Source organism: Parasteatoda tepidariorum, chromosome 2, assembly GCF_982258835.1.
Source record: "Parasteatoda tepidariorum strain Cologne lab strain chromosome 2, Ptep-v5.0, whole genome shotgun sequence".
Classification (NCBI taxonomy): Eukaryota; Metazoa; Arthropoda; class Arachnida; order Araneae; family Theridiidae; genus Parasteatoda; species Parasteatoda tepidariorum.
Window position 1 is genome coordinate 67459499 of NC_141756.1, and position 15800 is coordinate 67475298.

At 29.2% G+C, this 15800-nt stretch overlaps 1 protein-coding gene across 1 annotated transcript in view; it reads left to right on the forward strand.

The window, feature by feature from the left end:
- The window catches only part of LOC107456668 (protein Tob1), a 30816-nt gene extending 15288 nt beyond the window's left edge, over window positions 1-15528 (forward strand). Inside the window, exons 2-4 of the mRNA XM_016074598.4 lie at window positions 5108-5663; window positions 12710-12959; window positions 13613-15528. Coding sequence (XP_015930084.1) covers window positions 5359-5663; window positions 12710-12959; window positions 13613-14314 — 1257 coding nt within the window. The 5' untranslated portion in view covers window positions 5108-5358 and the 3' untranslated portion in view covers window positions 14315-15528. The remainder of the gene's footprint in view (window positions 1-5107; window positions 5664-12709; window positions 12960-13612) is intronic.
- The last annotated feature ends 272 nt before the right edge of the window (window positions 15529-15800 follow it).

Here is a 15800-nt window from a genome sequence, read left to right on the forward strand (position 1 = left end):
AAATGGGTTATATGTGTCATACTTTACTGATATCTTCTTATAGAAATGAAATATGATTCATATTTGCATAACTTTTCTTATCTCATAAATGAGTTTAGTTTTTTTTTTTTGAACATCCGTCTCTTAGTGGATGAATACAAATATAATTCCTTTATTTTCGATTAACGATTTTATAAGCTTTATAACGATTTTTGTTTGTTTTATAAGTTACTTATAAAACTTATAAAATTTTACAGTAGCTTATAAAATTTTGTTAATCTACCTTTTTTTGTTTCGTGCTCTTTATTTTAATATACACAACTTGCAGGTGTGAGAAAATCAGTTTTTGAAGTCTTAAGGATTTATTCGGCTATTTGTTTTGTCTATAGGAATAAATTATGATGAACCTAAAAGTACCCAAAATATATTTTTTTCGCTAGTCTTAAATAAAATGCGGGTAAAAATATGATTTAAAAATAAAAGAAATATATAACCATTTAAGATTTCTTAGATTCAATATTAATATTTTTCAATACATATTTTGTACTGATTTTAAAATAATAGAATCGCCATATACGTGAAATGCAAATAATCATAACGGACGTATAATATATGTTCTATATTGCAATACCCATTATAATAGTTGCGCAGAATAGGCAAATTTTCATTTTTATGCTCATGAACAGTCAATAAATTTCACCAAGTTTTACTTTTATATGGCAGTTATGTTCACATTATATTGTCTGCTTTAAGCTTAAGTGTATTTCTGTATGTTCTCTTTTTTTTTGTTCTGGAATAATGCTTTGAGGTGTGACGCAATTGCTTTTTATTCCTTTCAGTAGTCTTCAGATTTCATGTTGGCTTGATTTACGAATTTTTCTCAAACACAATGAGAATGGTAAAAAAATCATAGACTTGGTTTTGATTGCGTCACTCATTGTTTCGTTTGAATAATGAATAATGAAGGTTCTTTTCCTATCCTTTTTTCTGAAATTCGCTTTTTTTTCTTCTTCATGTATGTATATGTATGTATATGCCTCTTGTTAAGCTTATTTTCATTCATTTAATTTTTCTGATAAGTTTGAAAATTTAATGTTGAAATAGATATTGGTTTTGTAATATCCTTACACTTTAAACTCAGATTTCAGCAAAGTTTAAAAATGTTAAATAATTCCATTAGTAATTAAGTTTTCCTCATACAAAAACTATTGTGAAATTAATTGGTAAGAACTCATTTTGAGCTTTTGAAATAAAATATTACACTTTTATTTTTATTGGGTGTATTAATCTAATATCTACTAACAAAAAATGTGCGTAGAATTATCTAAAGTAAAGGGATGTCATTGCTGCCTGTTGTTGGCTAAGGTGGTTTATGAAGATTAAAGTTCCATAATTTATTAGTAGGTTAATAAATGTAATCAACTGCTTAAATAAAAAAAATAATCATAAATGACTTTTACTCATTTAAACTGATGAAAAACTGATTTTTACTGTTAATGCCAATGACAATTATAATTCATTATCAAATTATTCAAAAAAGAACATTAATACATTATCATAGAGTCTTATAGATGGTACCTATATATTTATTATACACATATATACATTTAAATATTTATATTAGCGTTGCTCCAAGTAAATTATTTTATATAATACTGCATAGTATTTTTAATTTATATCTTATGGTTTTATGAATGATTCTACTCTAAACTAAGGGGTAACTATAAATTTATCATAAATTTAAATGTTTTCTTACCAATGATACAAAGTGTAATTTTTTTAACGGAATTACTCTTAACTCAAAAAATTTAAATATTTTTTTCCTTTATCATATTTTTTAAAATTAAAATTAAACTTCTTTTTTTCGCGTAATTCCAGTGTTTCGTGGTTTTTAAATGTTAGTGAAAGTTTCTTTTTTACTTGATTAACCTCAATGCAGAATAGAAAATTGTAAAATCTAAATTACATATCGAAGTAATTTACTAAAGTTCTCACTTGTTAAAATACTAAGCTTGTTTTGCTATTAGATGATTTTCAATTTCGTACTTCAGTGATACATTTTATGTGTTTCGGTTTCTTTTTTCTTTCATTTTATTATAAAGTTTGAAGCCTTGAATATGCATCTTGAGATATGGATTTTATAAAAATCATTCAAAAAATTCCAATCTACAACGAAAGCTTTAGTATTATGAACAGATGAAACAGTGAAAAACTAATTAAACTAGTATTATGCTAAAAAAGTGTAAGTCATCAGATATAATGTCAAAAAAAGATTTTCTCTTAAAATTTTCGAATTTAAAAATTAAATTTCTGTATTTAAATTTCATCAAAAATGAATAATTAAATTTCCGAAAGATTTTTATGATGATTTTGTGAATAATTTTTTTTTACGCGTCGTCCTACAAAAATATGTACTCCAACTTTTTTTATAAATAATATTTTAAAAACAGCAAAGAAAAAAGTAAATATTTTATCGTGATTGTTCTTGCATATTAAAATACCCAACTGACAATTATCATAACTTATAATAAACAAACAACAAAGTTCAAGCACGTGTAACGAATTATGTCCCATTAAATAAATAAAGCATAACCTACTTGGAGATTGTTAGAAATTTTTTAGTTCCTGAATTATAACACCAATTTAAGGAAGCTCGTAAAGAAATATTTTGGAAACCTGCCAAGCAATCTCGCGTGCCTTGATATCTCTTACTTTTCTTCCGACAAGTCTATTTTTCTAGAATATTATAAAAATAAACCATTTGTTTTTACCAGCTGTTTCTCTTTGTAACAGTTTAAAATTCCATTTCTGAAAGAAGATTTCCGTCATCAAATTTCTCTCTTTTTTGTAAAACAAAGTCAAAATTTGTTTTTAAGATTAGAAATTTACAATTCTTCAAGAACGGTATTTATTATATTATGTGCTATTTATATTATCTGGTATTAATATCATAAAGGTAATGCCCAGTTTACCAGATGTTTCTCTTTGTAACAGTTTAAAATTCCATTTCTGAAAGGAGATTTCCGTCATCAAATTTCTCTCTCGCTTTTTGTTTGTAAAACAAAGTCAAAATTTGTTTTTAAGATTAGAAATTTACAATTCCTCAAGATTAGTATTTATTATATTATATGGTATTTATATTATCTGGTATTAATACCATAAAGGTAATGCCCGAACCAATCCCATAAGTAAAGAACAGAGGTTGTTCTGTAGTAACTGTGTCTGGCAGAAATGATATACGTGAGCATACAAAATTCTAAGTGAAATTACATAATCTTTCGAAATATACAGATAATGAAAGAGGCAGAAATTACGGTAGGAATGCCGCATTCTTCATTTAAAAATAGAAATGTTTTCTAAATGAGTTTTAACATTCTATCACAAATGAATTCAACAAATGTCACAAACAATTGTAAGTAGTTTTAAAGCAATGTTTTCTGCTGCATCTCAGACTGGAATATTTTGCAAAAGAGAGAGTAAATTTCATACTCAGGCTGCGTCGTATTGTTATTGGAAATTATGATTATATTTAAAACTTAGATTTAAATAGTTAGAATTCGAAAAAAATTTTTTTTTGACAAATTTTGTGACTGATTTTTAAATTCTGCATGAAAAACAACTGATATTCTACGCACAACGTAACAAACCATATATTTCTAATTCCTGGTACTTCTATTAATACAACACTAAGGAAAAATGTAGGATCAAAATAACCTAAACATGGTAAAATTTACAGTATTTCTGTCTCTATTGGAACACAAGAGGGCTTGCTAATTTTGACTGAAGTGTTTTAGTATTGATTTTTCAAAAAATCATCCTCAAATAAATTAACTATAAAATTTGATTTTAAAATGTTTGATAAAATTTGTTCAATGTGGCATAATTTAGTGATTTTATCATGAAACCTTAGATCAGGACACAAAAACCATTTATTCGGTTAAATTTACTTTTCAGTCTTGTATGTTTTATTAATTGTGTGGCAAATATGAACCAGAATTTATTAAACTAGAATTACCGTTAAAGTGTGACTACACGAGCATGAAAATTACCAAATGAATGGTTTAAATACCGTACAATTTGGTTTTATTACCAGAATTATGTTGTTTGTTTTTTACCAGAAATGTCATTACCATACACTGTATGATGTGACGATCAGTTTATAATATGAATGAAAATATTTTACATAAAAAATTTTACACATTGTTTTTATGAAAAAAAATAAGTTAGTTTTCTTCGAGAACTAAGATTATTGTTAAGTCCTTTTCAATTTTCTACAAACTTACTTTTAAAAATTCTCAGCTCCCCTTTGTGCAAGCATTTACCTGCCGTTAATTTGTCAAATATAGTACATTTAAAAGAGTTGTTTTCAATTGTTCCTGTATTCTTACTCTTAACTGTTTGAGCATCCTTGTGTGAAATTGTTGTAAACATATCTTCTACTTAATAAATATTCAATCATTATTTATTTTGTCGCTTTTTAATGAATACTTTTGAAATTCGAACATGTATTCAAATTGTCATTTGCAAAGTTGTTCCATATTTATTAATGATCCATCTTTAGCAGAATACTTTCATTATTCTGGTAGAATCAATCTTCTATTAATAGATATTAAACCTTCTTATCGATCCAATCGGTCTTCGCCGTCTATTCACAGAGGACAAACTGCTTTTCCTCTTTTATCTTATATTTTCCTTTACCTAATGGATTTGGTCCAGTATTGATTTTGCAGCGGCACAGCATATTATTTGAAGATGATTACACTTCTATTTATCGAGCAGTACTTAAAACATATTTTCTGTTTTGTGGAAAAAATACTTATTTAGATATTTTCTTCCTTTATTTTATTTCAAATTAAAATGGAAGAGAAAAACGAAAAACTAAAATGAATTATTGATTAAATAAAATAGTAAATATATTCCATTTCATATTTTTTTTAAACTTTGGTTTCATAATTTAAATTTTTTGGTTATTTAAGTTTTAACTTATGACTCATTAACATTTCTTTCAATTCCAGTTTATCATATTAAGATATCATATAAAGAATTCTAAAAATAAAAATTAACATTGATTTGCTTATTTACTTATTTTTAGTGCAAGCTTTGTCAACATTTTCTTCTTTTTTTGCAGATTACCATCCTTTCTTCACTGGGAAAGCTCATTCAGGAGCAGTTACTGAAACAGCTTATTGTTTCTCAACTTCTGCATTTCCCTTCGGAATTTACTTTCCATGTTGAAATCTACCATTGTTTTATACAACTGATTTTGTAACGACATAAATGTGGCAGTTTCTGAATACGTTGTCATCGCGACACACAATCTTTCTTTAGCAAAGACACTCTGCATATTTAATTTGGATACATAGCTTCCTTCAGCAAATCATGCACGTGGAAATACAGGTGGCTTTGAACTTTTTCATATCTTTTCTTTACAACAAACTGCCAAGGCGTCGAGTGAACCAGTTCGGTGAAGAACTAGATAAGGCCTTGAAAAGGAAATTCCAAGGACATTGGTATCCAGAGAAGCCTTTCAAAGGATCAGCGTTCAGATGTTTGAAAACAGCACTTCCTCTGGATCCAGTGTTCGGTATTGCGGCCCATGAAAGTGGGATGGCAATGGAGGATCTCCAAAGAAATTTGCCAGAAGAACTTAGCATTTGGATAGATCCTGGAGAAGTTTCCTACAGGTAAATTACCACTCTTTTCATCAATTATAAAATTATTTAAAAAAATATTGTAAAATAGATATAATATTATTAGATTTACTTAAAAAATTGATCGGTTATTTATTTGGCGCCTTAATTTGGAGCATACTGAGAGGCATCGTATATCGTTCTATATTATCATATTTAGGGCATGATAATGTATTTAGTTTGAAAGAACTTTAACACATACAACACATATTAAGAAGACCAACTATGAAAATTAGACTTCAATTGACGTGCAAAGTAATATAAAAACTGTATCAAACTGGCTTGGAGACAGCAGAAAATAAAGAGAGTTATCCTTATTATGCGTAATAATATTAAAATGTAATGGTGTATTTAATTTGGTACTGTAAATTTATGCATTTAGGGCATATATTAACCGATACTGCGTAGAGGAGCGATCTGATCTGGCCACATAATACTGTGCAAATCGTGCAAAAATGCCAATCTAAACATTTATATACCTATAAACCAGTCTAAAATTGCTGCGATCAGACTTGGACCGGTTATAGTCCAGGGAAAAAAAGGCGATGTTTAAAATTGTTATGAAGATGAATGAAGATGAAACACTTCTAGTTTATTTTCTAATCATGTTCTCTACGCTGAGCCAGTTAAGTAAGACTAATGATAGATCCCACTAGAGTTCCTTTAGCCAAGACAAACAAAGAAAAGAAAAGGATCTGTCCATAACTAATTTGGTGACATATGGTGACAAGTAGGCATCTTTTTGAATGACCCAGGAAATGACACTCAAGTGTGATACTTGACTGAAGGAGGTGGCATGTCAAACAGGTCAATTTAAACTGAAGATTATGTCTTTAAGTACGTCTTCTCATTTTCAGTCAGAAAATTTGCATGTCATAGCAGTTAGTCGAGTAATTTGAATTAACCCATTAGTCTGTTAAGACTGTTCATTTAAATTAAAGCATGCGTCCAATGAAGAAAAACGCAATTGGTATTTTTTATTTTAGCATATTTACGAGTATCATACTGTGGCGTATTTAGTCACTTATTGTCCCTGAAAGCTGATACTCGAAGATACGAACACTAGTTTTTCTTCTGTACCGAATGCGTTAATTAAATTTTACTACTTTTTTCAGCATTTAATGTTAAACAAAACGAAATAAATTTTTTTAATAAGTTTTTAAATACCAGCTGTTAGTTCTGAAACTTATGTTCTATTCAATTGAGTGATGATTTTCGATGAAATTTGTGACTCATTTTTATTTCGAAAATCATATTGTTCCCACTTCATTTGTCGGTATTTATCATTCGATAACAAGAGAAAGCTGCCTTGATTTTAGTAGGGTAGAAACATATTTATGATAATTATTTATAACAGTTTTCTAAACGGCAATTAATATGGAATTGTATATATATATATATATATATATATATATATATATACTGTAAAAATTTTCGTGTATCTGGTCAACGAAAAATGATGAGAACTACTTCATAACAAAATGGTGTTTTCCTAAGTGTTTCCACTACACCAAAACCAACAATAGTTCCTGGTTTAAAAAAACAGCTTAGATCTTGTAGAGGAAATTTTTTCGTTAAAGGAAATACACATATAATTAGAATTGTCGTCTGAACAGGAGAAAAATTTTGCCAATTTACAGTGTCACTTCTTCATCATGACATTTATCGTTTGCACTTCAAAATAGAAACTAAACATTCTATGTATAGGTGAAAGAGAAAAAGAATGCCATATTTTAGTATAGTATTCATGTGAATGCGTTTGGAGAAGACAGTATAGATCTATGAAGTAGTGTTTTGCACGTCACATAACCCCTAATTCATAAAATTCAGTCTCTGAAATAAAAGGAAAATGCCTTTTACCATTGCAAGAAACATATTAAAGCCTCTGATAGCTATGAGTTATGTTAGAAACCAATTAAGTGATATTTTGTTGTCACTTTCACGTCACATGGATGTACTCTTCTATGCTTACTCTAATGTTTAACTAATGCTGGAACTTCCACATTTTAAAACATGTATGCTAATGCGTAGTGTTTATATTCGTGTATTTCATTTATTTTCATATAACTTGTGCTCTAGCCAAAAAATTAGCACCGTTATATTGTCATTGTGAAAATAAAAACATTTAAAAATGTTCTTAATCGCAGAAAACCCTTATTTATAGCATTTTAAGCAATATCCATTAATTAAAAAATCATTTACTTTGAAATAACATCAATTTCTCATGATTGTCAAATTGACTCCAAACGGCGTTTTTAGGTAAGTCCTGTTGTTCTAGTGTTAAATTTAATAGAAACTACTTGGTTTATGTTTTCAAAAACTCTAGTTCCATTCAATTGTTTGATAGCCGTGTAAATCTAAAAAAAAAAAGAAAATGTCTACGCAATAAATATTTCGCATTTCTACACTCTGTCACTATATTCTATACTAAAATATATTTATCTTTATTTGTTTGATTTCGCTTAACAAATTGCTATAGTTTTGCTCCACTCAAATTTTAAGAAAAATGAAGGCAGCTTATAGTCTCTATGTTGGAAATTGAATTTTGATTTGCGAGACAATTGAAGACCTTTAGAATATACTTACTTTTCTAAAGAATTCGTTGATTAAATTGAAGATAAAAAGGAGTTGTTTAAATTGAATTCGGATATTGAGATCTTTTAACTTCTGTTTTGAAATATATATCGTACTTTAGAATATGATTACTTATATATTAAAATCATGGAATTCTTAAAACTAAATTCAAGTATTAAGATCCTTTTTCTTATTTTTTGAAATAAAATATGTTAACAAAGTAGTTCATTTTTGTATACATAGTTCTTGTATTAAAAAAAAACTAGTTTAATGAGTTTTTTACACCAAAGACAACCTTTTCCGCCTAACTAATTGTTACGACATTTGCATTACAGATGTCAGTATTTCGTACATCTATAATACAGTTTTATATTAATTAATGGCACATGTGTTTTTCATATTTCTTTTCGCAATCATTATATGTTTCGATTCATCATCTGAATGGACATGCAATATTAATAAAAGGTAGACCAGTGGTTCGCAATTTTTTTTTCGGCTATGGAACCCTAAAAAATCGATATTATTTTGACGGTACATTGAAACTTATTAAATAAACTTCATTAACATTTGTGAACTTGCTAATCAATGAAATATTTAATGATTGAAATTCAATTATTATTTTGAAAATATTTAATGATCATGGGCATTAATATAAATCACAGGTCTGGACCGTTCTTAATTTGATTTAAATGCAGTCATAAAATGAAAATCAATGGGCTGAATACGGTTTTCATAGAAGTAAAAACAAAAATTAGTGTGTAGATCAGAAAAAACATTTAACTTAGGTAATTTGTTTTGATGGAATTATTTTGATGGAATAAATGCTTATCCTTCTCATTATTGTTACATAGCTTGTTACTGAAAAAAAACGTGTGTTTTTTAAAATTTTGCTTTTCTATCCTCAAAAGCATTTAACTTGAAGTGCTTCATAAAAATGACAGAAATATATTGATTGTAACTTTCATATTTATTGTGCATACGTGGGTGAAAAGCACGTTTAATAATTGACCATAACTTTTAACTTTTATTGATTTTTTACCATGCTTTGCAAACCATGATTAAGATTTGCTATGCTTTAATAAAATCTACGCACCATAACATGCTTTCAAAAAAAAAACGTAAGATTAATGGTCACAGATAATGGACACATGTTTCTATGCGTGGCTGTGAAATTGGCATGTGCGAAATCGATTCAAAAAACCAAATCTTCAGGCTGTTATATCTCTACGTGAGTGATGCTCGATGTTAAATATATTGCTAGGGAATAAATTGTTTGTGTACAAATGTAAATTCGAGGAATCATTAACATAACATGATGTCGACGTTGAACGTCGCCACATGACTACCACTAATAATATTAAATACCAATTCAGTGATATAAAAGACATGTTTGCTCAATTCTATAACTTCTGATAGATGAATGTTGATATGGTCGTAAGTATATTTTGTTCCTTAAAGGCACCGCCATTGCATCACGGGATAATCGTATAACGTTTCCTTATAGACTAAATTAATGTCGATACATAATTAGGAGTATGATTTTGGCACTTTTCTATCTACGATCGCTGCGTCAAAGCGTGAATACAAGCTTTAATTTTTCTTTCTAGTGTATAAGTGGTACGATTCGCAATTATTACCAATTGTGGACTGAGTGTCAAAACTTGGAATGAATAAGTAAGACAATGTGCTATAAAAGTTTTACGGTAATAAGTCACTGAGCTATTTGAGACATAATTAAGATCAATTTTTGCTGTGTGTGTTGTTAAATCCATAAAGTTTGCTTTTATGTTCTTTAATACTTTGTATGTCTAATTTACGCATAATTTTATTTGTGAGTAATAGAACTTTATTTCGACAAAACAGTGCTAAAAATAAAATGTTATAACAAATTTATAGTAATCATTTTTATCATTTAGATCCCTAATATACAAAATAAATTTAATTAAGATGTAATCGAAAAACTATTTTTTGCCTGCTTCAAAAAATAAGTACTTTAAATAGGGTTGATTTTATTAAAAACAGTTACTTTCTGACTGATAAAGCCACGACTTTGCTCAATCAATTGCCACATTCTTTAAAAACTGCAGTTAAGACATTCATATTATGATTTGGTATTTGCTAATTTTAGTTTTAATCTTGTGAATTCTATACTTTACGTTAAACATATTCGATAAAATCCAATATCATAATTTCAAATCCTTTTTCGCTTCATTTCTTAAGTTAAATGACTGAGGCTATGCGTGTTAAATTGGTAATGACCTAGTGCTCTTGGCAGTGAAACTAGGGCAAGTTTTAACAGTACTCTTTCAGGTAATTAAAGTGTGTAGTGCGTGATAAGTAGTAGAACTGAGTTTTGTTGGCATGGAGATAGAGTTAATGGAAATGACACAATGGCTGATTACTCTAAAATAGTTTTACTATGTTTTACACCAGCTGAAGGCTCGTTATTCATACAATGGGAAAAAAAGTAAATGATAAATACAATCATTATTAATCAGCACTACGAAATAATGCATAGAACTGGAAGATGCATACCAACACAATTAATTGAACTAAAAAACTATTTCATTTTTTTCTTTTTAATATTTTTTGCCCTTCCCGGTTGTTTTATGTTAACAGATTTAGCAAAACATGCTTATCGAAGCTCGTCGATTCAAAATAAAGATTAATTTTATTCAGTATCATTTGGCATAATGCTGTTGCTAAAATCAACTCCCCCTAGCGATAAATTACCAAAATCTACAACTTACTGATTTACGATTTTCTTTTTCACATACTTATGCCCTACCAGGAGGCCTTTTTCAAGTTAAATAAATCACGTGTGGCGTAACTACCACTATAAATATTAAATATCGAATTACTAGTATATAAGACATGTTAACTTGATTCTATCTTGAGGTACCTTTTGATAGATGAAGGTTGACATAGCCGATAATTAAATCCCCACACAAGTTTTTATAATTTCAAAAATGTTATTTTCTTAGCTGTTTCAACCCGCAATTAAACAGTATCAATATAAGAAATACGTGGTTGCATATGCTTTTAGATTAGAGCCCTTGAATTAGAGTGGTCGACTCATCCTCCATTTTGGAACAAAAACGTTCAGCTAAGCGGAAGAGCTACAAGATTTGGAAAACTTGTCGCTACAAGCGACACAGACATCAACTAGGATAGTTCAAACTCTCATGCAAATGTTAACACTACGTAACTAGCGAACTTGTTTGCTCCATAATAGCTGATAGTTCAGCACCCACTGAAGAGGAGCCTTAACTATAGATACATGATTGCTGTGATGTCATTCTCATAAGTTACCAAATTATTAAGTTGATTTTACTTGTTATTATAACCTAAGTTATTATCAAGTTACTAAGTGAAGTTACTAAGTTATTATAACCTAATATAGAAAACCTAAGATAAATAATTCATTAGAACGTGTGATAAAACTAAATATTGAAAGCTAGTAAATCACTCATATATATTATAATATATATATAATTCTAATGAAAATTATTTCTTCCGAATGCAAAACGTGTATCGGTAATTTGGGTAAGCGGAAAGAGTTTTAATGTAAATAGTTAGGTCAGCTGTGTCTTTAAACGTATACCTATATACCAAATTTGGTGCGGATTGATTCAGAATCGCTGTTTTCTTTAAGGTACATGTATACACACATACATCTATAAACATTCTGATTTTTTTTATATGAATAGACAGCCCCATTTAACTGTTTTTAAAACATTACCATTTCTTACATATAGTACCATTTGAAATTTACGAATGGATTTTAAATTATTCAGGTAGTAAAATTTTATTAGATAATAAAACTAAAAAAAAAATAAGTAAGAAGAAAAAAGGTTAAGGTTAAGTTATAGAACATTTGGAGTAACTTAAGACGAATAACTCCTGAATTCAAAAGTTTGATTCGTCCTTGACATTTAAATGCACATTTTAATCCAACCCTTCCACACTATAATAAAGAAATATTTTTTATTTTAAATTTTAAAAAAAATCATTAAAATGCCTATTTTTTTTCTATTTTCTATATGACATACGCAGTTACTTGCAACTAATCATGCTCATACTCATACACATATTGCTAATATTTAATATACTTTGCAAGAAATTTTAACATTGGTAATTTGGGGAAGGCTCATTAAAGTAATATAAGTTCTTCAATTATAGAAAATTTGTATTTCTAGCATTACTTTATGACATAGGTGAGTATTATTGTTAATAGTAGATATAGTTAATATAGATAACTAAACTGCAATTTCATAATGACCGCTGAAAAATGCAATTTAAAAATGAGAAGAATGGGATTATCTAACCATATGTTTGCTCGATTATACGAGAATATATCTCTAAACTTTTCCTTTTAGAAATTCCCGTGTCATATATTGTTTATGTGAAAGTTAAAATATTCTGAAATATATTTGAGATTTGATGACTATTTTTTACTTACGCAGGTTAGGCGAAAAGGGATGCGTCAAGATTTTGTACTCTGAATCAGAAAGTTCCGAAGACCGCGCTGATCGTGAAATCTATCGTACTTTCAATCCAGAAGCCCAATGTTTCAAACCCATCGACTCTGTTGCATCTCAGCTGGGATCGATGTCTCTTTCATCCGGCTCTTCCTCTTCCAGCAGTCCTTTCGGGAATTCACCCTCACCAACATACAAGTCATCATCCAGCCCCATCACTGGCTTCCTGCCAAAGGTACAATACTCAAATCATAAACATCACTTAAATACATTTTCTATAAAAATATACAATGCAAATTGAAAAGTTTGGTTTGAAAAGTAACTTGATTTGATATTAACTTTAAGGCCAATTTGTAAAAGAAATAGTTTTAGCCCTATATCTATTGTTGGTTCTATGTGAAACAGTTCCCTAGAAACGATTTTATTTTATCAAATCCATTTTTTTGGGGTGGATATTTAAACCAATTAAACTATTTGATCAAATAAATGTAAATTCAAAAGAGAAAAAAAAATACAATTCTAGAAAAGGAATTTTTTATGGTTTTTTATTGAAAAAATACTACAGAATTAAAATATTAAAAGCTTCAGAAATTGCAAAAAAAGAAACTGATCAATCATTTCAAAATCAACTAGTATGAAAAAAAAGTTTACTTTTAGAATTAAAATATTTTATAGCAATCAGGGACTGCTGTTTCGTCCAAAAATATTTATACCCATGTCTGGAAGAATTTTATTTTATCTCGTGCAACTTATAAAGACTATCAAACTTCAATAAGAAATATATCATATGAGATTAAACTATTGCTATACTGTTATTACAGTAAATCAGAATATTTATTAAAGAAGTTATAACTGAATTGTATTTCAACATGCACTTTTGCTTTACAGGTTACTACTCCGCTCACTTTCACAACAGCGACATTCGCTCAGACAAAATTTGGTTCCACAAAGCTAAAGAGCAACGGCAAGAGGTCTCAACGCATGTCACCCACAGAATTCAGTAGCTACATCAAGCAACGTGCCATCATTCAGCAACAGCAGACACAGCTTTCTCAAATGTTTGCTCCCATTACCTCTCAGCAAAGGCCGAGATCCTTATCTCCTAGCCCACCCAACAGTGGGAGTCAACAGTCGCCACAGATAGATGCTAACAGCTTTTTGCTTTTGGCTAATCTCCAACAGCAGTCACCATTCCAACCAACACCACTAATGTCACCCAATCAGAGACACAGTCTCTATGATGGTAATTATCTAAACGATATATTTACCAATGCGTCGTCCACTGGATTGGGAAGCCAACAGAGCTGCAATTCTGGTCTTCTGACTCCAAACAGCAACCCCAGCACGGCCACAAAATCAACATCAAATCCACGAATGGGTCAAGCTGTTTCAAATGCCAATGCCCTGTCCTTGTTTTTGGACAAGGGTTCATTCAGCAATGCTACTTCTCCTGTGAATGGGCTGCCAAGTGGCTCGGTCAATTTCAAAAGCACCGCTGAGAGCGGCAACAAGAGCTATGGTGGAAATATTGATAATTTCAACGTTGGTGGAATGTCCTATCCAAACCAACATCTCCTGATGGCCAACTAAATTATTTTTAAAATTTTTCTCGATTACTATGAAAATCCTCTGATGGTATAAATTCAGCCTGGTTCTAAATCACGCGCTTATCCAATTAAATTGTTCGATAATTATAATTAAACTCAAATCAGAGGTTATTCAGAGTTTATTATTCAATATCGAGTTTATTCCAAGCTCTATTAAAATTTAGCATTACTTTTTTTAAGCTTCATTTAACTTATATTTTTAAATACTATCTGCGAGAGCAATTTTTACTTTTAAAATTTAATTTTAAACTATTGTTTAAGTATCTAAATTCTGCATACATTTTCATTTTAAAACAATTTAAATTCAAGCTTTTTAAATAGATTTAAATTAAGAAGGTTATACTTTCTAAGACAAATGTAACAGAAATAAATAAATATTACAAGTAACGCCACAACTTTCAATCTTAAATTATATATCCCGAAAAATCAGTGTTACTCCAAAACTAAAATATCTTAAATAATTCTCTGACTTGTTCATGAGGAAGATTTTTTTTCAGTGAGTCAGCAAAACTTTCATAATAAGTTCAAAGTAAAACTAGTTTACTTGGATGCTTTTTCATGCCATTTTCAAATAAAATTAAAATGAAATAGTAATTTTTCTCAAATAAAAAACAAGATTTATTTTCTTAATTGTACTGATAAATTACTGAAATTTAAAATTATATTTTTACCTCAATGCTCGATTATTTTAGAACAAATTTATTTCAGATCTTAATGTTGCGTATAAAAAAAGTTAATTTCGCAAAAACAAGAAAAGTTATCTAGTGAATGTTTTTATGAGAAGAGTTATTACGTTAAAATTACGTTAACTTGCGATAAGTGTAAAGTTGACTTAAAACCAGACTGTTTGCGATCAATTCGATGATCAGTCTCCCTTGCTATGTTGAGATATTTCTTTGGCCTTGAGTGGAACGTTAGTCTGTGATTGAAAAAAAAAATTCTTTTTTAACGCTTATTAAAGACACAAAGTCTTTCAAGAATTTGTTCGGGTAGGTAAATGGATCAGAAAGCAAATGAAGTCCCTCCTAGGGAAATTTTAATTGTCTGCAATCATTCTACACTTATGATAAATAATCATCAGGCTGCACAAATCATCGATCACTTCCTCAAAATAATAGCTTTCTTTCTCTGGGTAGGCAACCACATAATTTATTACAAATGTCGCACACAGTGGACGATGGACTCGCAAAAACAAAATTGGTGCACTCCATGCATTAAGACAAAGTTTCAAGGAAAGAACTTTTCAAATCTTCATGTGATCCACCTTAACTAAAAAAAAAAACGCCATGCCCTCAAGCATTTGGCAGCTAACAATACTTTTATCATAATGTTAAAGGAATAATTATTTTCTGAAAAAAATGATATGTGGGAACTTTTTTAAGTTTTTAAAAAAAATAATCGCTCAGAACTCTGTATAAACTGAAATGTTTGATACGGTTATGGATTGAAATGTTGCTGCGGTTTAAGTT